This window comes from Filicampus tigris, chromosome 19 (genome assembly GCF_054856515.1).
Source record: "Filicampus tigris isolate MCC_2025a chromosome 19, RoL_Ftig_1.0, whole genome shotgun sequence".
Taxonomy (NCBI): domain Eukaryota; kingdom Metazoa; phylum Chordata; class Actinopteri; order Syngnathiformes; family Syngnathidae; genus Filicampus; species Filicampus tigris.
This window is the reverse complement of record NC_141235.1, coordinates 5,713,768-5,729,017: the sequence shown is the minus strand read 5'-3', so window position 1 is coordinate 5,729,017 and position 15,250 is coordinate 5,713,768. Positions and strand designations below refer to the sequence as shown.

General features: G+C 42.4%; 3 protein-coding genes and 1 long non-coding RNA gene across 8 annotated transcripts; 2 read left to right on the top strand and 2 right to left on the bottom strand.

Moving 5' to 3' along the window:
* Positions 1–144: 144 nt before the first annotated feature.
* On the top strand, positions 145–8,384 carry LOC147129114 (HMG domain-containing protein 3-like). Of its 5 annotated transcripts, none has more exons than XM_086016990.1 (13): positions 145–394; positions 465–1,060; positions 1,154–1,178; positions 1,400–1,470; positions 1,690–1,747; positions 1,834–2,145; positions 2,762–3,097; positions 3,267–3,406; positions 4,039–4,243; positions 4,404–4,508; positions 4,576–4,781; positions 4,880–5,021; positions 5,857–8,384. In XM_086016990.1, exons 3-13 carry the CDS (start codon positions 1,157–1,159, stop codon positions 6,489–6,491), a joined length of 2,232 nt encoding a protein of 743 aa, XP_085873116.1. In that variant the 5' UTR covers positions 145–394; positions 465–1,060; positions 1,154–1,156; the 3' UTR covers positions 6,492–8,384. The 5 variants fall into 5 exon arrangements, with proteins under 5 accessions (XP_085873116.1, XP_085873115.1, XP_085873113.1 ...); XM_086016987.1 differs by having other exon boundaries at positions 146–394; positions 1,400–1,473; positions 1,597–1,747; XM_086016989.1 differs by having other exon boundaries at positions 465–1,178.
* LOC147129115 (uncharacterized) lies at positions 1,729–6,950 on the bottom strand. Its single transcript, XR_015082613.1, has 3 exons — positions 6,614–6,950; positions 2,198–2,627; positions 1,729–2,109 (listed from the first exon to the last, which is right to left on the bottom strand). It is a non-coding gene; the product is annotated as an uncharacterized LOC147129115 (long non-coding RNA).
* g6pc1a.2 (glucose-6-phosphatase catalytic subunit 1a, tandem duplicate 2) lies at positions 8,056–11,226 on the bottom strand. Its single transcript, XM_086016992.1, has 5 exons — positions 10,349–11,226; positions 10,176–10,285; positions 9,975–10,092; positions 9,627–9,742; positions 8,056–8,946 (listed from the first exon to the last, which is right to left on the bottom strand). Exons 1-5 carry the CDS (start codon positions 10,579–10,581, stop codon positions 8,444–8,446), a joined length of 1,080 nt encoding a protein of 359 aa, XP_085873118.1. The 5' UTR covers positions 10,582–11,226; the 3' UTR covers positions 8,056–8,443.
* Positions 10,450–14,595, top strand: g6pc1a.1 (glucose-6-phosphatase catalytic subunit 1a, tandem duplicate 1). Its single transcript, XM_086016993.1, has 5 exons — positions 10,450–11,701; positions 11,770–11,879; positions 12,086–12,191; positions 12,264–12,379; positions 12,438–14,595. The coding sequence occupies exons 1-5, from the start codon at positions 11,484–11,486 to the stop codon at positions 12,929–12,931; spliced, it is 1,044 nt and encodes a 347-aa protein (XP_085873119.1). The 5' UTR covers positions 10,450–11,483; the 3' UTR covers positions 12,932–14,595.
* The last annotated feature ends 655 nt before the right edge of the window (positions 14,596–15,250 follow it).

Here is a 15,250-nt window from a genome sequence, read left to right as displayed (position 1 = left end):
ACCAAAAATATTAAGTAGAAAAACACGGAAGTCGGAATCTGTTTGAAAAAAAACTATAGGTGAGTCTGCAGCCAATGCGAATGAAAGGGCAATGGGAGATTGGGAGCGTAATGTCGACATCTAGTAGACAGAAAATGGAACAGCCACCCAAAGCTCATGCGTTTTCTTGTTTTGTCTGTAGTATCTCTCGATCACCGCCGGGCGCGGACGAGAGTTTTTCTTACGAGGCACAGCTTCCGCCGAAGAAGACTGGCGCAATGCTAGTTCGCCGCTTCAAGCTAGCGACATGTAAACAAAACAACACTTTTTTCATCTTCTTTTCCGTCCAGATTTTTGTTGGCTACTTGAACTGTAAAGGTGTTCTACTGTGGAGTCTAGAGACACTGTCATCCCGGTGAGTTGCCTGTTTTGTTGTCTATACACACGAACAACACCAAATACACCGTTTATTTCTGTGACTACAGAGCGCACATCGAGGAGTGGCTGAACGTGGGGGTGGACCTAAACGTTTGGCTCCATACACACTCACACACACACATTGTACTTTTTTTTTGCCTTCAGTTAAGTTGCTGTTCTGTTTCTTTTATAAACTCAGTTATGGAGAAACCTAATTGAATTAGTAATGCAAGTAACGCGCTTCGGACTCACGTTTATGTCCGTCGTCATAAATAATATTTCAAGAAGAGATCTACTGTGTATCCTGTCCTGAAATAGCATTAATAAAAGAGCACGAGAACAGCATAAATAATTACTTAAATTGTACATTATAAAATTCACTTCATTTCACTTCCAGCTTGAAATATTGTAGTTCCCTTTTGCTGTCTTTATCTAGGAAGGGGGTCTCTTCACTTCGATATGTTTGTGGTTTACATGTTACTCTTAAATATTGATTGTTAGACAATGGTGACTGGTGAGAGTTGGCATGGCATTGTAACGCTTTTCTGGACTCAGTACCTATAAGTAACGCATTCCTCTATATTACTCCATTACTGCCTAAACTAATATATTAACTGTAACTTGTTCTGCCAAACAGTGCGAGCCGCGAGGTGTTGAGTAAGATGTAAATTTCACATTTTGTGTGTATGTAAAAAAAATCATTTCATATGCATGTACACGGTAACTAATGTACTGTATTTCTGTGTTTCTACCCAAGACCATGTCTGAGATAAATAAAGAAGGTAATCACTAAATCATTCACTTGACTTAGAGTATGATAAGGCATAATACAGGATTTGAATATCAACGTTTAATGCATGGCCGTACTCTTTGCGTAGTGCATTAAATTTTGAAATTGGAATTCTGTGTTGTCAATGATCAAAATAAATGTCATGAAATACATTCCTTAATTCATTCTCTGTCCATTGACCTTGTGTTGCCTTTGTTTGTCTGTGCATGACAGGTGTCCCGATGCAGTACCCCTCCCTACGCAAAGCCCTACATGCTCTTCCTGAGGCCAATGATGAGAGAAATGTGGTAAAAAAAAAAAAAAAATTGTATAATTAAAAAAAACTACATATAAATTTCATTGTTAACTTTTAGCTGGGCTTTAAGTGATTCTGTGCCTTTTATGTCTACTTTTCCCCCTCTGATCTATAGAGACATATTAGTATACTCTTGAATGACAATGCACCAACGATTAATAAATGCACCAACAGTGAACTTTTCCACTGTCCCTTCTGCAAATACAAGGGTCCAAAATATATGATTGACAACCATATAAAAGGCCATTCTTCAATAAAACACAAAGGTAATCTTGCATTTTACACAAATCAATTCATTAATAAGTATTTGTTCACAAGCATGGATCTTAATCTCTTCATTCCTCTCTTACAGAGTTCACAATGATCAAGTGTGGATTAAGTTGTCGGACAGCAACGCATTTTCATTGTTGCTATTGTGCAGCAACAATTATAAATCGCCTACAACTTAGAAGGCACTTACAAATACACCAGGAGGAGAAGCATGCTACAGGCTCCGCCCAGCACTCTGTGGTCCCTGTGCAGCAGCCATTGGACCCCGTTCAGCACCCAGAGGCCCCCCTGCAGCACCCAGAAGCCCCCGCTCATGACCCAAAGGTTCCCGAAGAGTGTTCTGAGGCCACTAAAGCATCTAGTGAACAAAAGAAATTCAGCCCTCATTGCAAGGTGATTTTATACAAAAACTTCAGAACACACTGCGAAAGAAAACACACACACACCTCTTTGAGACCGTGTCAAGGGACAGATTTTTGGCCAGTCAGTGTATCGATGCTACACATGGTGTGTTTGCAGTTGAGAAATCTTTTTCTGGTCCTGCAACACCCATACATGTCATCAAGAATATTTGGGGGCCAACACAGAAGATCATGTGTGAGGTCGACCAGTGTCGTCTGAATGCAGACTTATCTGTGAGGAGCGAGATGTTGCCTTTCAAGTGCCACCACATACAGTCTTTATTTTATTGCCCACGCGCTGACAGTCAAACTGTGACACTAACAGGTGAGGCCTTGGAAACAATGGTGGAGGGGAAATGGTTTGGTGGGAAGTGTAAAGCCAACCTCTTGCGTCGGCAACAAAATGCTGAAGCAGAGGGTACGCCTCTGTCCGTGCACCTGACTGTCGGCGGTCCGCCATCCAAATTTCATATCTCTGTTTATGAAAAAAAAAAAGAGAACATGTTACAGTAGATTGTGAAGATTAATCGTGTCATTGTCCCTGCTTTAAGGCGAGACGGTCTTGTATTCATAAAGCTGTCGCTAAATGGCATCTGTTTGTCACAAAAGGAGAGCTATTCAGCAGTGTGAAGAGCACAACGGCCGAGACGCTCAATCTTACCCAGATCACCACAGTCCAAAATGTCAGCAACTCAAAAGAGGACGGTTATCCACCAGATGACAGACAAATTAAGAGGATGCTTGGATACCTCCTCACCAACAAGAAACTTCCAGCAGACATACCCCAGGCTCTTATAGAGCAGTCAAGAGAGGGAAGGTCGCAGGACAGCTTTCCTAAGCACCTTATCCCCCGAGAAACAAAGTGTGTTGAATGCGAACACACGCTTTGTGAACAAGTGATAACATCGGAAGGCAAGATCCTGACTAGCACAGGTGTAGTTGAAGGTTGGTACCATCACAAGTCTTTATATTATGCTCTTAGTGGGTTACATATTTTCTATGCACATGAGAAACAAAAAAGCATTTTTATTCATCTCAAATGACATGCTAGCAATAACAAAAATATTTAGCTGGACTATTTGTTTTATTTATTTATTTATTTTATTTTTTTAAGGAATATCAACATACAGGAAATCATGCCTGAAGTGTGGCATGATTTACAGATACCAGGAGTGGAAAGAGGGTATCCACAACTTCGATGACCACATCATCTTGTCTCTTCATTTGTGCCTCATGATCAGGAATGGACTACAGGTGCTCTCACTCACTCAGTCACTTCCTCACACGGTATCCGTGCAGTCTCTCAGAATTAGAATAGCTTTATGGTCATGGTACCACAGGGTGCAAGGAAATGGAATAGACACAACCTGTCCAGGAGACATTGAAAAAACAATGACCAACAGGGGCATACAGAACGGGAATCTGCCGGGTCGCCTCTTAAAGCGCCACCACCTCCCATCTGCAGCTGCGCCATAATAGTGAAAGGGAGAGGGGTTGGTGGGGAGGGGGAAGCTAACAAAGGCGTTGATAGATTGGGTTGTGTCTGGCGTTTGTGTGATCATATTAGTGTGTACGTGTGATTGCCACACAAATATCAGCTTACAACATACACATCAGTCGGTGTTTTGAGGTACAGTATATGGTTCCCGAAAGAGCTTCTCAGTTGAAAGAAGAAGAAGAAGAAGAACTAGATCTGCTTTTCTTCTGAAAGCACACTAATTATATAGACGTATCCTTGCTCATTCCTCCTATATTTTCATTTATTTGTTACAAGATACATTCTGTCAAATAAATGACAATTGAAGCTGCAACTGAGTAAAAACCATATTACTCATATTTTGAAACTTTATAATACTGGAATACTCTTGTTTCTCATCATTTCCCAGACCCATACAGCTATCAGTCAAGTGATAGAAATTATAGAGAGAACAGAAAAAGTTTCCTTTCCAAACAAGGAGAGAGTTGTGCAGGCATACCTTCACTTTGAGGCCCTAACCGACCATGAATACACATACAGTTGTGTGTCATGTGGACACAGCCCGGCGGTTGTCGTAATGGAGCTCCACAAAAAAAGTGTTTTCAATATGCCAGGTGAGTTTAATAAGATATTATTTGACAGATCATTTTCATCCCGCTTGAATTGTGTAACATCGTAATTAGCGTGCCCTTGAATAACACTGCATCAACTGTCATATTGAGAGTTTTGTTTTGAAGTAATTGAGCTATGAATAACAAACTATTGTTTTTACAGTGAGTGACATCCCGAGTCCACCTGATAGTTATGATGGTAAAGTGGACATAAACCATTTCTGGAACGCTGTGGCCACAGAAATAATCAGTCTGGGATTAATTCAATGTAAGTATATGAATGTGTTTAATGTTGTGATCAAAATAGCTAACACTCATCCCGTTTGTTCACAAAGATGGTCGGAAGAACCCTTTTGTTGTGCCCCCGAGCTATCATCACTGGGCCCCCTGGATTGGCCCACACACCCGAAGGTCAAATTCTGTGTTTAACACAGAATTTGAAAAAATGCAAAGCCCCAAAACAGGAAATGATGGAGATGATTTTCTTGATGATGGAAGAATGAATGTGGAGCAGCTCACGGATGAGCTTATTAACTTGAAGGTGAATTACTTGAGAAAATATGCAAAATCCACTTCTTTATACTACAAAAAAAATGTCTATGCCATGCTATAGTAAATGTCAACTTCATTGTATAACAGGTGGAGGAGGTCAGGGCACTATGCAAACAGTGCGGCGTGGACGACAAAGGGTCCAAGGTGGATCTTGTCATAAGACTTTTGAAGAAAATGTCTAATAGAGTCTCCTACAACAATGTGTTTGAGAAAGTGTGTGCGGCCTCTGGTAAGTGAAATGATATACAATGTTGGCGATAAATTGCTTTGTTAATACGTTGTTGTAGGAATGGGCACAAAACGGTAACAGGTGGTATTTTTTTTTATATATATATATATATATATATATATATATATATTATTTCTATAATTTTAGTATATTCTTGTTTTACTTTGGTACTCGTTTATTTTCTCGTTGTCCTTTGAACTTATATTTTAATTAGAGTTTTCAAGGATTCAAGGCATTTTTATTGTCGTATCAACACACATTTCCATATGGTCTGGCAGGAAATACGTTACCCGAGTTACCAGGTTAGCCCAGTAAGCCCGAAGACGTGCGTAAATAAAAATAGAAGAAAATAAGACCGCGGGGGACGACTGTAGTTGAATAAATATTGAGGTGTGACATCAATGAATAATCGTTTTTATTCATCATGATTTCAATATCAATCAAAATAATCAGGATTATTACTTTTCCCCATAATCGCTTTTTAGATAAGACGTAGATATGAATAGTTGACCATGCTTTCCCAGGTGAGTAATCCCATGTTTCTGTCATATTGGACAATGATGAGAACTGTTTTGGTTCCTTGTCTAGAATTTTTCCAGTTTGTTTGTAAAGTGACCGTTGAGATTTTAAAGCTGTGACATTAGCCGGAGACCAAACGTGTCAACAGTAAGGTGATATGTGAGAAAACCATAGAATGCATGTGCATTTTGCTGCCTGTGTGGACATCTGATGGCGAATGCATCTAAAGTTACTGAGGTTACATTTGATTCGGACCCTTTTTGCATGTGCTTTAAATGGTCAGTTATTACTGTTTTTTTTTTTTTCTGCTTCACAGGTGGCTTGGCAGTTATCACTTGCCCATGTGGGGTTGTGTATTCAGTCAAGTTCAACCTTAGAGCAGAGAGTCCACGTGACTTTGTGGATCTCTTACTCTCCTGGAAACACTTTCCCAATGTGTCAGTGTACGATAATGCCAGGGGGCTGGCACTGCATGCCAACCACAGGCAGCCAGGAATCTTTGCCCCCTTTCAAGGAAGCTTACTGGATTCCACCCCAAAGAATGTTGAACTGGCCTCAGGGGGCACGGTTCGTGTCGACATGTCTTGGCTGAAGTTTCCGAAGACGCCAGCCGACATAGATGGTCACCCTCTCACTGGGTGCTCGCAGCATTTTGCTCTGACTGATGCGCTCCACCGGGGAAACGGCACAGACCAGTGTGATGTTCTGAGAAAGCTGGAGCTTGTGCCGGAACTCGCTAGTAGTATTAACAGCCCGTGTGTAGAGCAGCTGTTTTCAGGCATGTGGGAGAACAATTCATTTTTGAATCTGACCACCCCATCGACGGGCATATTTCTACAGCGAAATATTCTCCATCATTACAACATGGCAAGGAACCAAAAAATGAAACACCAGTACAGCGAGATCGCTGCTTCAGATGTTGCAATGCAGTGTGACATCATGGAAGCTTAAAGAATGTACGTGAATACTAGGCTATAACATCTCATCTCTTTACAGATGAAATGCAAAGAAGAAATATTGAGTGTACAAAGTGGCATGTCTGCATATGAGTCCACCTAAAACCAGTCGCTCACCTTTTTGTCACTTGCTTCTGTCTTCCTCCACTTACTGGAGCTGCAGACACCACTGCTGGACACTTTGTTGTTTTACAAACTTTGGATGCTAATTTACTTTTATCGATTAATTAGCTAGCCTGCGGAAGACGGGTGTCCTTGCAATAGCTGGGTTACTCCTGAGAGTTCTTCTCACCATGAGACTTTTTAATCCATCTGTAAATTTGTTTCATCTATTTGCGCTATGTTATAGTACGTAAGATAGCCATAATCTCTTCAGCCATCATGAAATAGTAACATATGCTTGACTGACATGCACAAACGTGCCTCGTGACACTCCACTGATAGCTCGTGTGTTTGTCAGGCATTTGGCAAAGCTATAAACTAGCAAATATTGAGTGTCTGACTCGCAACACTGGCCTTTTGCACTCTGGCCCGCATAAAGTGTGCGGTGACGTGCGCGCTGATGTCATTGCAGAAAGCCGGGGTTAAAGGCCAGGGATGTTTTGATGGCCTTTTGAGGTCGTCCACTTTGTGTACCGTTCGGATTTATGACTTGACGATTCAAATCTCACTATTTGTCATCAGTTTGTATCTCGGGTCCATCCCGTGCTGTTTGCACTCTAGATTCGGAGGAATTGACAGACTGTTGGCCTACAGATGCTTTTGCTGAGTGGTCATCCTGGTCCAGTTTGATGTTTACAGTGTAGTCAGTCAGTGAAGCACACATCAGATAAATGGCTAGTGTATATTTATTCATTTACTCAAAAATACCTTTTTTAAATATGTTTAAAATACATGCATTTGTGCAAAATGCGTGCTCTTCTATTAAAATTTCATAACACATTTCTCAATCGCGAATAAAAGAGCCATTATCCGATCTGAACATTTTTTTTTCCAATTTGTAATTAAAAAAACAATTTTTTACCCCCACAGGATTTCTTTCCCATTTCCTCCCATTATTCATGAAAAATGCATATTGAATGGTTTATGGGCATCCCTGGCCTGTAGGAATAGTTTCAACCTTAACGATATAACAAGCCATGATCTCAAAACATCATTTAAAATTAATCTTAGTAAGTTAACCTTAAAAATAAATGTCTTACAAACTATTGAATTAAAAAAAATGTCCATGTGGACATGCAGCGAAAACTCACCTTACTTTCCACTAACATCCCAGGCTAACTTTAGCTCCTCCCAAAGCCGGTATCTCAGTCAAGGTGTATAACTATATTTTACTATACTGTACTTTATTGCCACCAATTACTACTTTCCTATTACTGAGGTCTTTGGCACTGCCATTTGGCTTTTTGAGGTGTCTCAGAAAGAGCAGAAGAATATATGAATAGCTGGGTCCACAGAATAAAATGCCAATAGACAAATTTGTGTATCGCAAGCCATGAATAGGCGGCTCTCACCCAAGCTGTGGATGGACAAAACATAGACATATGATGATAATGATCTTAGTTATATGACATCAGGCGTTCTTTTCAAATTTTTATTAAGAATAATCAAAAATACTCTCTGCAATATTCAAAAACACAACAATATAACATATTACAACAATATGACACATAGCATATTTAGCAACTTAAGTCTGTTACAATGTTAATGTGCTACTGAGCTCTTGTAAGTGCCTCAAAGCATCATGGGAAGTGTCATCTGCAAACGAAGTTCAGTGACCACTTCCTGTCGTACTCGTTGGCTTCGCCTGGCGATCTTTTTTTTTTTTTCTTTTTCTTTTTCTTTTCTTTTTTTTAAATAAATGCAATTAGCACCAAGTCTCTACACAGGCGGAGATCACCCTGTGTTTTCTGTTTCGGAAAGTCTTTTTACGGTGTCGTATTTGGCTCACACGGCCTTTTTGCTGTGCAGGCCCAGTGCGCTGTTCACTAAGTAGGGGATGATGCTGACAGTTGCCACGGGCACGGTGGCGCTCTTGCAGAAGGAGAGCATGTAGAAGAGGGCGGCTGTGTGTGTGGGCGGCTTGAAGGAGTCAAAGAGGTGCAGCAGCAGCAGGGAGCCGACAACGCACCCGGCCCGGGACACCGCGCTGCTGCTGCGCTTGGTCTCGGTGTACAGCGGCGAGTGCAGGCCCAGGCCTAGGCCGAACAGCGTGCCCATGTTACGCAGGAGGCTGGCGAACGGGGTGCTGTCCAGGTGGACCCACTCTGCCCTGGCGCACCATCTTTGGGCCTTCTCCAGCGTCCAAAGGAGGTCCACGCCCACGGCTCTGAGAAGCAGGTAGAACCCCACGGCGAAGGAGGTCAGGAAAAGCGTCGTGTAGAAGTACTTCTTCATGCTGGCGCTGTAGATCCACTGTGTTCTGTTGAAGGCCTCGGCCACAATCATACCTAGGAGGCAATGAGAGTCCTGGTGAGGTTCCTGCCAGGTCATCTTAGCTACAGACACTCCCCTACTTACAAACATTCAATTTAGAACTTTCCAACCACCATTAAACCATGAAGGAGAAGAGCTTGTGCCGTTTGAGACAGTAACGAACGTAAAGGGATCTCCCATTTAAGCATCAGGATTACATCTTGAGAGATTCCCAAAAAAGGATTCAACGCCCGTCGACGACTCTATAATGCTACTGATGTATTTACAATGAGAAGAAGAGGAAAAATGGTGCAAACTTCCTTGGATATTTTCTTTGGATAGTTATAATTCAAAGTGCTTCATCGGATGTCGAAGAAATCCTGACAATAAGCATTTCATGACCAAGACTATGAAGTTGACAATCCTCTCCCTCAATAGTAATTTCAGAACTATTTTGTTAGAATACACTACTGTATTAAAGTATTTATTATAAAAATGTTTTCGTGTTAGGCAATTGAACTACTGAGACTGTATTGAGTTTTCAGCAAAAACTGCTGCAAGAGAGACATTAGGTACTAATACATAGTGACAATAGAAAAAAAATGTCAAAATTACTAATTTAAGATATGAACATCTAGCCATAACTTGTTCGTAAGATGGGGAGTGTCTTTATGCTCCAGTCATGACCTGAGTCAGTTTTACAAGTGAGACATACCTGTGATGACTCCAGCAACGACCTGGTGAGGAAAGTGGGCAGCGATAAAGACCCTCGACAGACAGACGCACACTTGGACTCCCCAGAACACGGTCCAAAGGATGGCCTTCAGGTAGCTGCCAAAAGAGAACATCAAGCTCATGTCAGTAAAGGAAGCTTTGCCCACTCCGTCCCCCTGGGAACAACTAACGCCATCACTGTTGTCTTATTAGGACAACTTCAGCTACCTGGATGTCAAAACAACTCGATAGCCAAGAGTCAATGATCAACCACATGTTAGGACAGAATGTTCAATGTGATAAGCATCGGCAAGAAAACTGTAAACAAAATGTAGCTTTTTGGAGTCACCTGTTGTTGGAGGACTTTCTGCCACCGTGTTTCTTCCTACTAGCCGTGATGGTGAGAATGGATGTCACCAACGTGTAGTAAACGCCCGCTGCTCCCATAGCATGACCGGAGGGGCTTCCTAGGTGGCAAAAAGGCAAGTTAGTTTGTGTTGTTACAAAAACATCCCCGGTCACCTCAGTGTCACCTTCAAGTTTTTCGTACCTGGTCCGGTTTCGCAGGTCATGGGGTACTGCTCAATATCAGGGCGAACACTGTTGGTGTAATAAGGTGTCTCGTGGACCCACCAATAGGGCCTCTCACCAAACAGAATCCTGAAAATGGAAATATGCACTTAGTCATTCAAATACTCTTAATTTGATCTGATCTCAGCTCACCATTTGAACACTAAGTTGAGCCAGTCACCGATGACTGCCACCCAGATGAGCTTGATGCCCACCGTGGGCCGCAGGTGGAACCAGAGGGGGAAGAAGATGAAGAAAGTGTTCCTGAGGTCTGCTGCCCATGACACCCAAAGGAACAAGCCTTGGGCATCCTGGTAGTTTGTCTGCAGGTATCGGGTGCTGCTCACCCCAAAGCCCTGCATGGCGTCCATGATGGCGTGAAGCATTGTTAGAGGCAAGCGCACAAGTCACTCTAGAGTGTCGCCGGCGGTGACACAGCCGCTTGTTTTTATAGCCCGGGAGACCACCACCTAGACGCATGCTCATGTTGATCTTTGGACCTTGCACATGTGTAATAAAACACCGCGAGTCGGGAGAGTTTGGCAGCCCTGGCACACAAACACGCTGAAAGGTGGAAAAAACACAGCGTCAAAGTCATCTGGCGAATTTACCGGAGGTGGCACAGGAAGCTAAAAAAAAAAAACGTTTGTCACTGAAATTACCCACTTTGTGAGTCTTTTGGCATTGTACATCTCTTTATGATGTTGCTCTGCACTCCGCCTCATGTTCTCCCCCTCATAAGAACCTGTCAATTATGTAATTGTCTTTTGATGATTTGGAGACAGCATCTCACTGGCCCAAATATTGTCCACTTGTAGATTGCATAAGGCCAATAAACATTGAATGATGGTGCTCGGGCAGATAGTCTCGGAAGCAAGTGATGGAAAGATCTGCCAGAAAGGAAGTCCTTGGACATGAGGTCACACATTATTACTTCCTGTTCGGGAGGACGCCATCGAAAGCATGCATCCGTGCAAGACAACAAGGATAAGCAAAGAAGCTTGGAGTCAGTCACTGAGACGGGAAAATGTTTTCCAGGAAATCAGTGATCAGTGTGTGGGGCGGCCGCTGAGTTCTCTATTTATGGATTCCAGCAGAGAAGGTCTGGGGGGAGTGTACGGGGTTAAGAAACCTGTCTGGACTGTCCAAAAGGCAAACAAGCCTGCTAGCCTTGAGTAAAGTCCAATGGGGATCACACAGACCTAATACAGGGGACAGAGCTGCACAGCGTTCTGACTGACCACTAAAAAAAACAGAGTACATCCTTCTCAGGAAAAAGTGTGGTATCATGGACCTGGTCCACAGCTGGGGGGTCGAGCTGGTGCTGCACCTGCAGACAAATTACGGCGACTACGAAGGCCTGTTCAGTCTTGCTTCCACCGTGGCCGACCTGCACACTACCTTCTTCTTTTTCTTCCCCATCTGGTTCCATTTGCAGCGCGACACAGGCCTCCGGCTCATCTGGGTGGCTGTCATCGGGGATTGGATCAACCTGGTCCTCAAATGGTAATGGTCAGATCAGAAATTGAGCAAGAACTGTTTGGGGTTTATGTTTGTCTGTCTTTCAATGGCAGGGTTCTTTTTGGAGAGAGACCATATTGGTGGGTTCACGAGACCCACTTCTATAGGACAAAAGAAGCCCCCTTGCTGCAGCAGTTTCCCATTACATGTGAAACTGGACCAGGTACACTTTATGACGGATTGCTCCTTCTTGAGGGACTGATTGGAATGATTAAATTGATGTGGTCAATCTCATTCTTGATTGTATCACGTTTGACTTGCTTCCAAAGTTCAGTCCAACTGTTGTCTTTCAGAAATTTGTGACTAGTGAAAGTCAAGTCAATACAAGCCGAACTCAGTGTCTTTCAAATTAAAACTGCTCGGTTGCAGGAAGTCCCTCTGGTCACGCGATGGGTGCCGCAGGGGTCTGGTATGTGATGGTGACAGCCATACTCAACGTTACAGCGGAAAAACGATGTCCGCCATCACTGTATAAGTGAGTGACGGCAACATGGTTTTTAACTCTTCGGATGTCTGTTGTTGGTACTCCCACTGTCCTTTTCGGCAGACTCCTGCATTTGGTTCTGTGGGTGTTCATGGGCCTGGTGGTGCTGGGAGTGTGCATGTCCAGGGTCTACATGGCAGCCCACTTCCCGCACCAGGTCCTCGCCGGGCTTATCACAGGTTAGTTCGACATATTCAGACAATTGTCTGAAAGTTGACTGACCTTGTTATTTGACAGGCATGTTGGTGGCCGAAGTCATGTCAAAGGTGAAATGGATCTACAGTGCCAGCTTCAGGACATACGCCTTCACCACCCTCTTGTTGACCTCCTTTGCCGTTGGCTTCTACCTGCTGCTTAAGGCTCTGGGTTTGGACCTTCTGTGGACCCTGGAGAAGGCCAATAGGTGGTGTACCAGGGCTGAATGGGTGCACATGGACAGCACACCGTTCGCCAGCCTCCTACGGAACATGGGCAGCCTTTTGGGTCTTGGCCTGGGCCTGCACTCACCGCCTGTGCATGGCACCTCCGCTGCTTTCAAGATGGGGTGTATTGTCGTCTCTCTTGGACTGCTTGGCCTCTTGGACTCATGGACATTTTCCTCTGAAAACCTGGTGGTTTTCTACTGCTTGTCCTTCGGTAAGAGCGCAGTTGCACTTTTAATTCCGACCGCGTTGGCCCCACGGGCGCTCTGCTGGATGATCACAAGAAGCACAGGCGGCAAGAACTTGTGATCATTGGGTTTCATTTTTGTACGAATTGTTACATATATGGACCTTTTGGGCAATGCTAGTGTGCTCACGTGGAAACAAAATATAGTCCTGGGTTTCGTTGATTATTGTATTTCTTTTGTATGCACATGCCGGATCGATGAAGCTAGTTTTGATTTAAAATGAAAGGCAGAGACAAGCTAGGTGTTAGCTAATTGGCTACATGCTAAACTATGCTCTGCCTGGCCTAAACTTCATACAGCACTCATTTTTAGGCATGTATTCATTCCTTAAACATAATGGGATAAACTCAAACAGCCTCCCTCACTGTCAAGTTAGCTTCAAGATTTGCTTCCTAGCTTAAGCTTCCTATAGAATCCATTTGTATTCACGTTCTGATTCTAGAACAACTCAAAAATATTCAATGCCCTTGTTCTATTTTTGCCCTGCAGCTGTTAGCTTTTTTTAGCTTGCCAGTCAATGTTTGGATTAAAAAAAACAAATTACAGTCATTAGCTTACCAATGAGAACTTCCCGTAATAGCCCTATGTTTTTTTTCCATGGGACACCTTGCACTGATACTGATTAATTGTGCGCGTTAAACATTAACCCGAGCATGCGTCGCGCACTCGGCTGGCCCACATTGTGACACTGTCTCCAACGCACACGCTACGGGATCAAGGAGCACAATGTGTCTTGGACATGCGTGTCGCACTAAGAAGTGAATTAAATGTATTAAAGCGTCCAGCTTTTACAAATTCACATACTTTTACTGTTAACTCCCTGCCCATTTGCTCTCAGCATTCACAAACTCACCTAATTTTGATTTTTTTTTTTTTTGCAGTAGAACTATTTACTGAAAAAGTAACCTGTTTGTGATGTAGAATATGTATTTTAAAAATGAGAGTACCAATCGCTTAGTCAAAAACGTAATAAAATGGCTAATAAGAAAGTATTATGTTTAGTTCGTTTCTGGAGAGTCTGCTAAGTTAAGTCACCCATCTGAAGCGCCTGAATCATTAGTCTGGGTTGTTTCAGGTGACTCCTTGACCTGAATCATCTTGAGTTCGCTGTATTTTTAGTCTCCGCTAACCCGAGTCAGTCACTCAGTTCAATTGAGTCATTTTATTATGCTGATTAGAGTCAGGAAACCAAATCTGCGTATGTTAATTCGCCTTGCGTACTCATCCGTCCATTATCCGAACCACTTGATTTAATAAAAAAAAAATTCTAATCATTGAAGTGATTCAGTAACAGAGCAACTCAACTTCGAATAGGATTTGTCTTTTCATTTTATTGTTACACATACTTCAGGGTGGCAAAACGCAATTGATCGCCAATGGTGCCACAAAAAAACTACACTTTTATTTACCGTTGTTTGAATGTGGAAAGTGTCAGTCGAAAAGACAACAACCGACAATCCGAAAAGAGCCGTAATTTACATTTGAACAATTAAGTGTATTCTGGAATTGTTTTAAATTTTATCCCAGTAACAAAGAAAGTAAATGTCTTCTTCCTGATCACCCCAACCCTTTTTTTTTTTTGAATAATGGTACACAGCTTACAAATTCTGCTACTTTATGTACGGTAAACTTTTTTTCTGTATTCATTTAACAATGTTTATCATACTGCCTATGTACGACCATACTGTTTATATGCACCGCAAACTACAATATATGAAAAACAAATTCTGGCATGTGTTTTATGACTAAATATATCTATCTATATTTGACAAAGTTTATGAGCGCGTACAGCATGTAGCAGCACAAGTTTCGAGGAGAACATTATGCGTATGACATAATAACCTTGTGACAGTTTCACGCCGGCGAATCTCGAGCCTCCTTTGCGGCCGCCTTATCTGCAAGCCTTGTCGTAATAGTCTCGTCAACATATCGTATCAGGAACGTGGTGAGAGGAAGGCCCGTGGCGACGAGAGTGAATGACCAGCGAACATCAGCAAGGTTGCGCAACAGCACGTTGTTTTTGCCAGCGTGCACATAGCGTGTTTTCACACTTTATCTTATCTCAAGGAAAACAACACGTATTAAATGTGCTTTTCCTCAACTAGTATTGTTCAATATTAACTAAAAATCCCCAGAAAGACTTATGTTTTTACTTTATCAATTTACATCGTCACAACCGCATGGATAAGAGTAGAATGACGTAGAAAGTCCTTGAGATGAATTATCTCAATGTGGATACTGTACGTCAAAGGTGGCTGTACTATAAATTGAATTTTTTTCAAATTCTTCAAATGTACTAGAATCAGATTTTACTGTTAATAGATATTTTATATATTTAATGTATGGTTACATAATGTTTGGATTTAAAATTACTCAAATA

Bases quoted from the DNA above. Each gene is read 5' to 3' on its own strand.
- LOC147129114 (XM_086016986.1), top strand. From the start codon at position 1,124: ATGTACTGTATTTCTGTGTTTCTACCCAAGACCATGTCTGAGATAAAT. The intron at 1,748-1,833 runs GTAATCTTGCAT...CCTCTCTTACAG, and splicing joins TTCTTCAATAAAACACAAAG to AGTTCACAATGATCAAGTGT. The intron at 4,244-4,403 runs GTGAGTTTAATA...TTGTTTTTACAG, and splicing joins AAGTGTTTTCAATATGCCAG to TGAGTGACATCCCGAGTCCA.
- g6pc1a.2 (XM_086016992.1), bottom strand. From the start codon at position 10,581: ATGCTTCACGCCATCATGGACGCCATGCAGGGCTTTGGGGTGAGCAGC. The intron at 10,286-10,348 runs GTGAGCTGAGAT...TTCCATTTTCAG, and splicing joins CTCAACTTAGTGTTCAAATG to GATTCTGTTTGGTGAGAGGC. The intron at 8,947-9,626 runs GTATGTCTCACT...ATTGCCTCCTAG, and splicing joins CGTTGCTGGAGTCATCACAG to GTATGATTGTGGCCGAGGCC.
- g6pc1a.1 (XM_086016993.1), top strand. From the start codon at position 11,484: ATGGACCTGGTCCACAGCTGGGGGGTCGAGCTGGTGCTGCACCTGCAG. The intron at 11,880-12,085 runs GTACACTTTATG...GCTCGGTTGCAG, and splicing joins TACATGTGAAACTGGACCAG to GAAGTCCCTCTGGTCACGCG. The intron at 12,192-12,263 runs GTGAGTGACGGC...CCTTTTCGGCAG, and splicing joins TGTCCGCCATCACTGTATAA to ACTCCTGCATTTGGTTCTGT.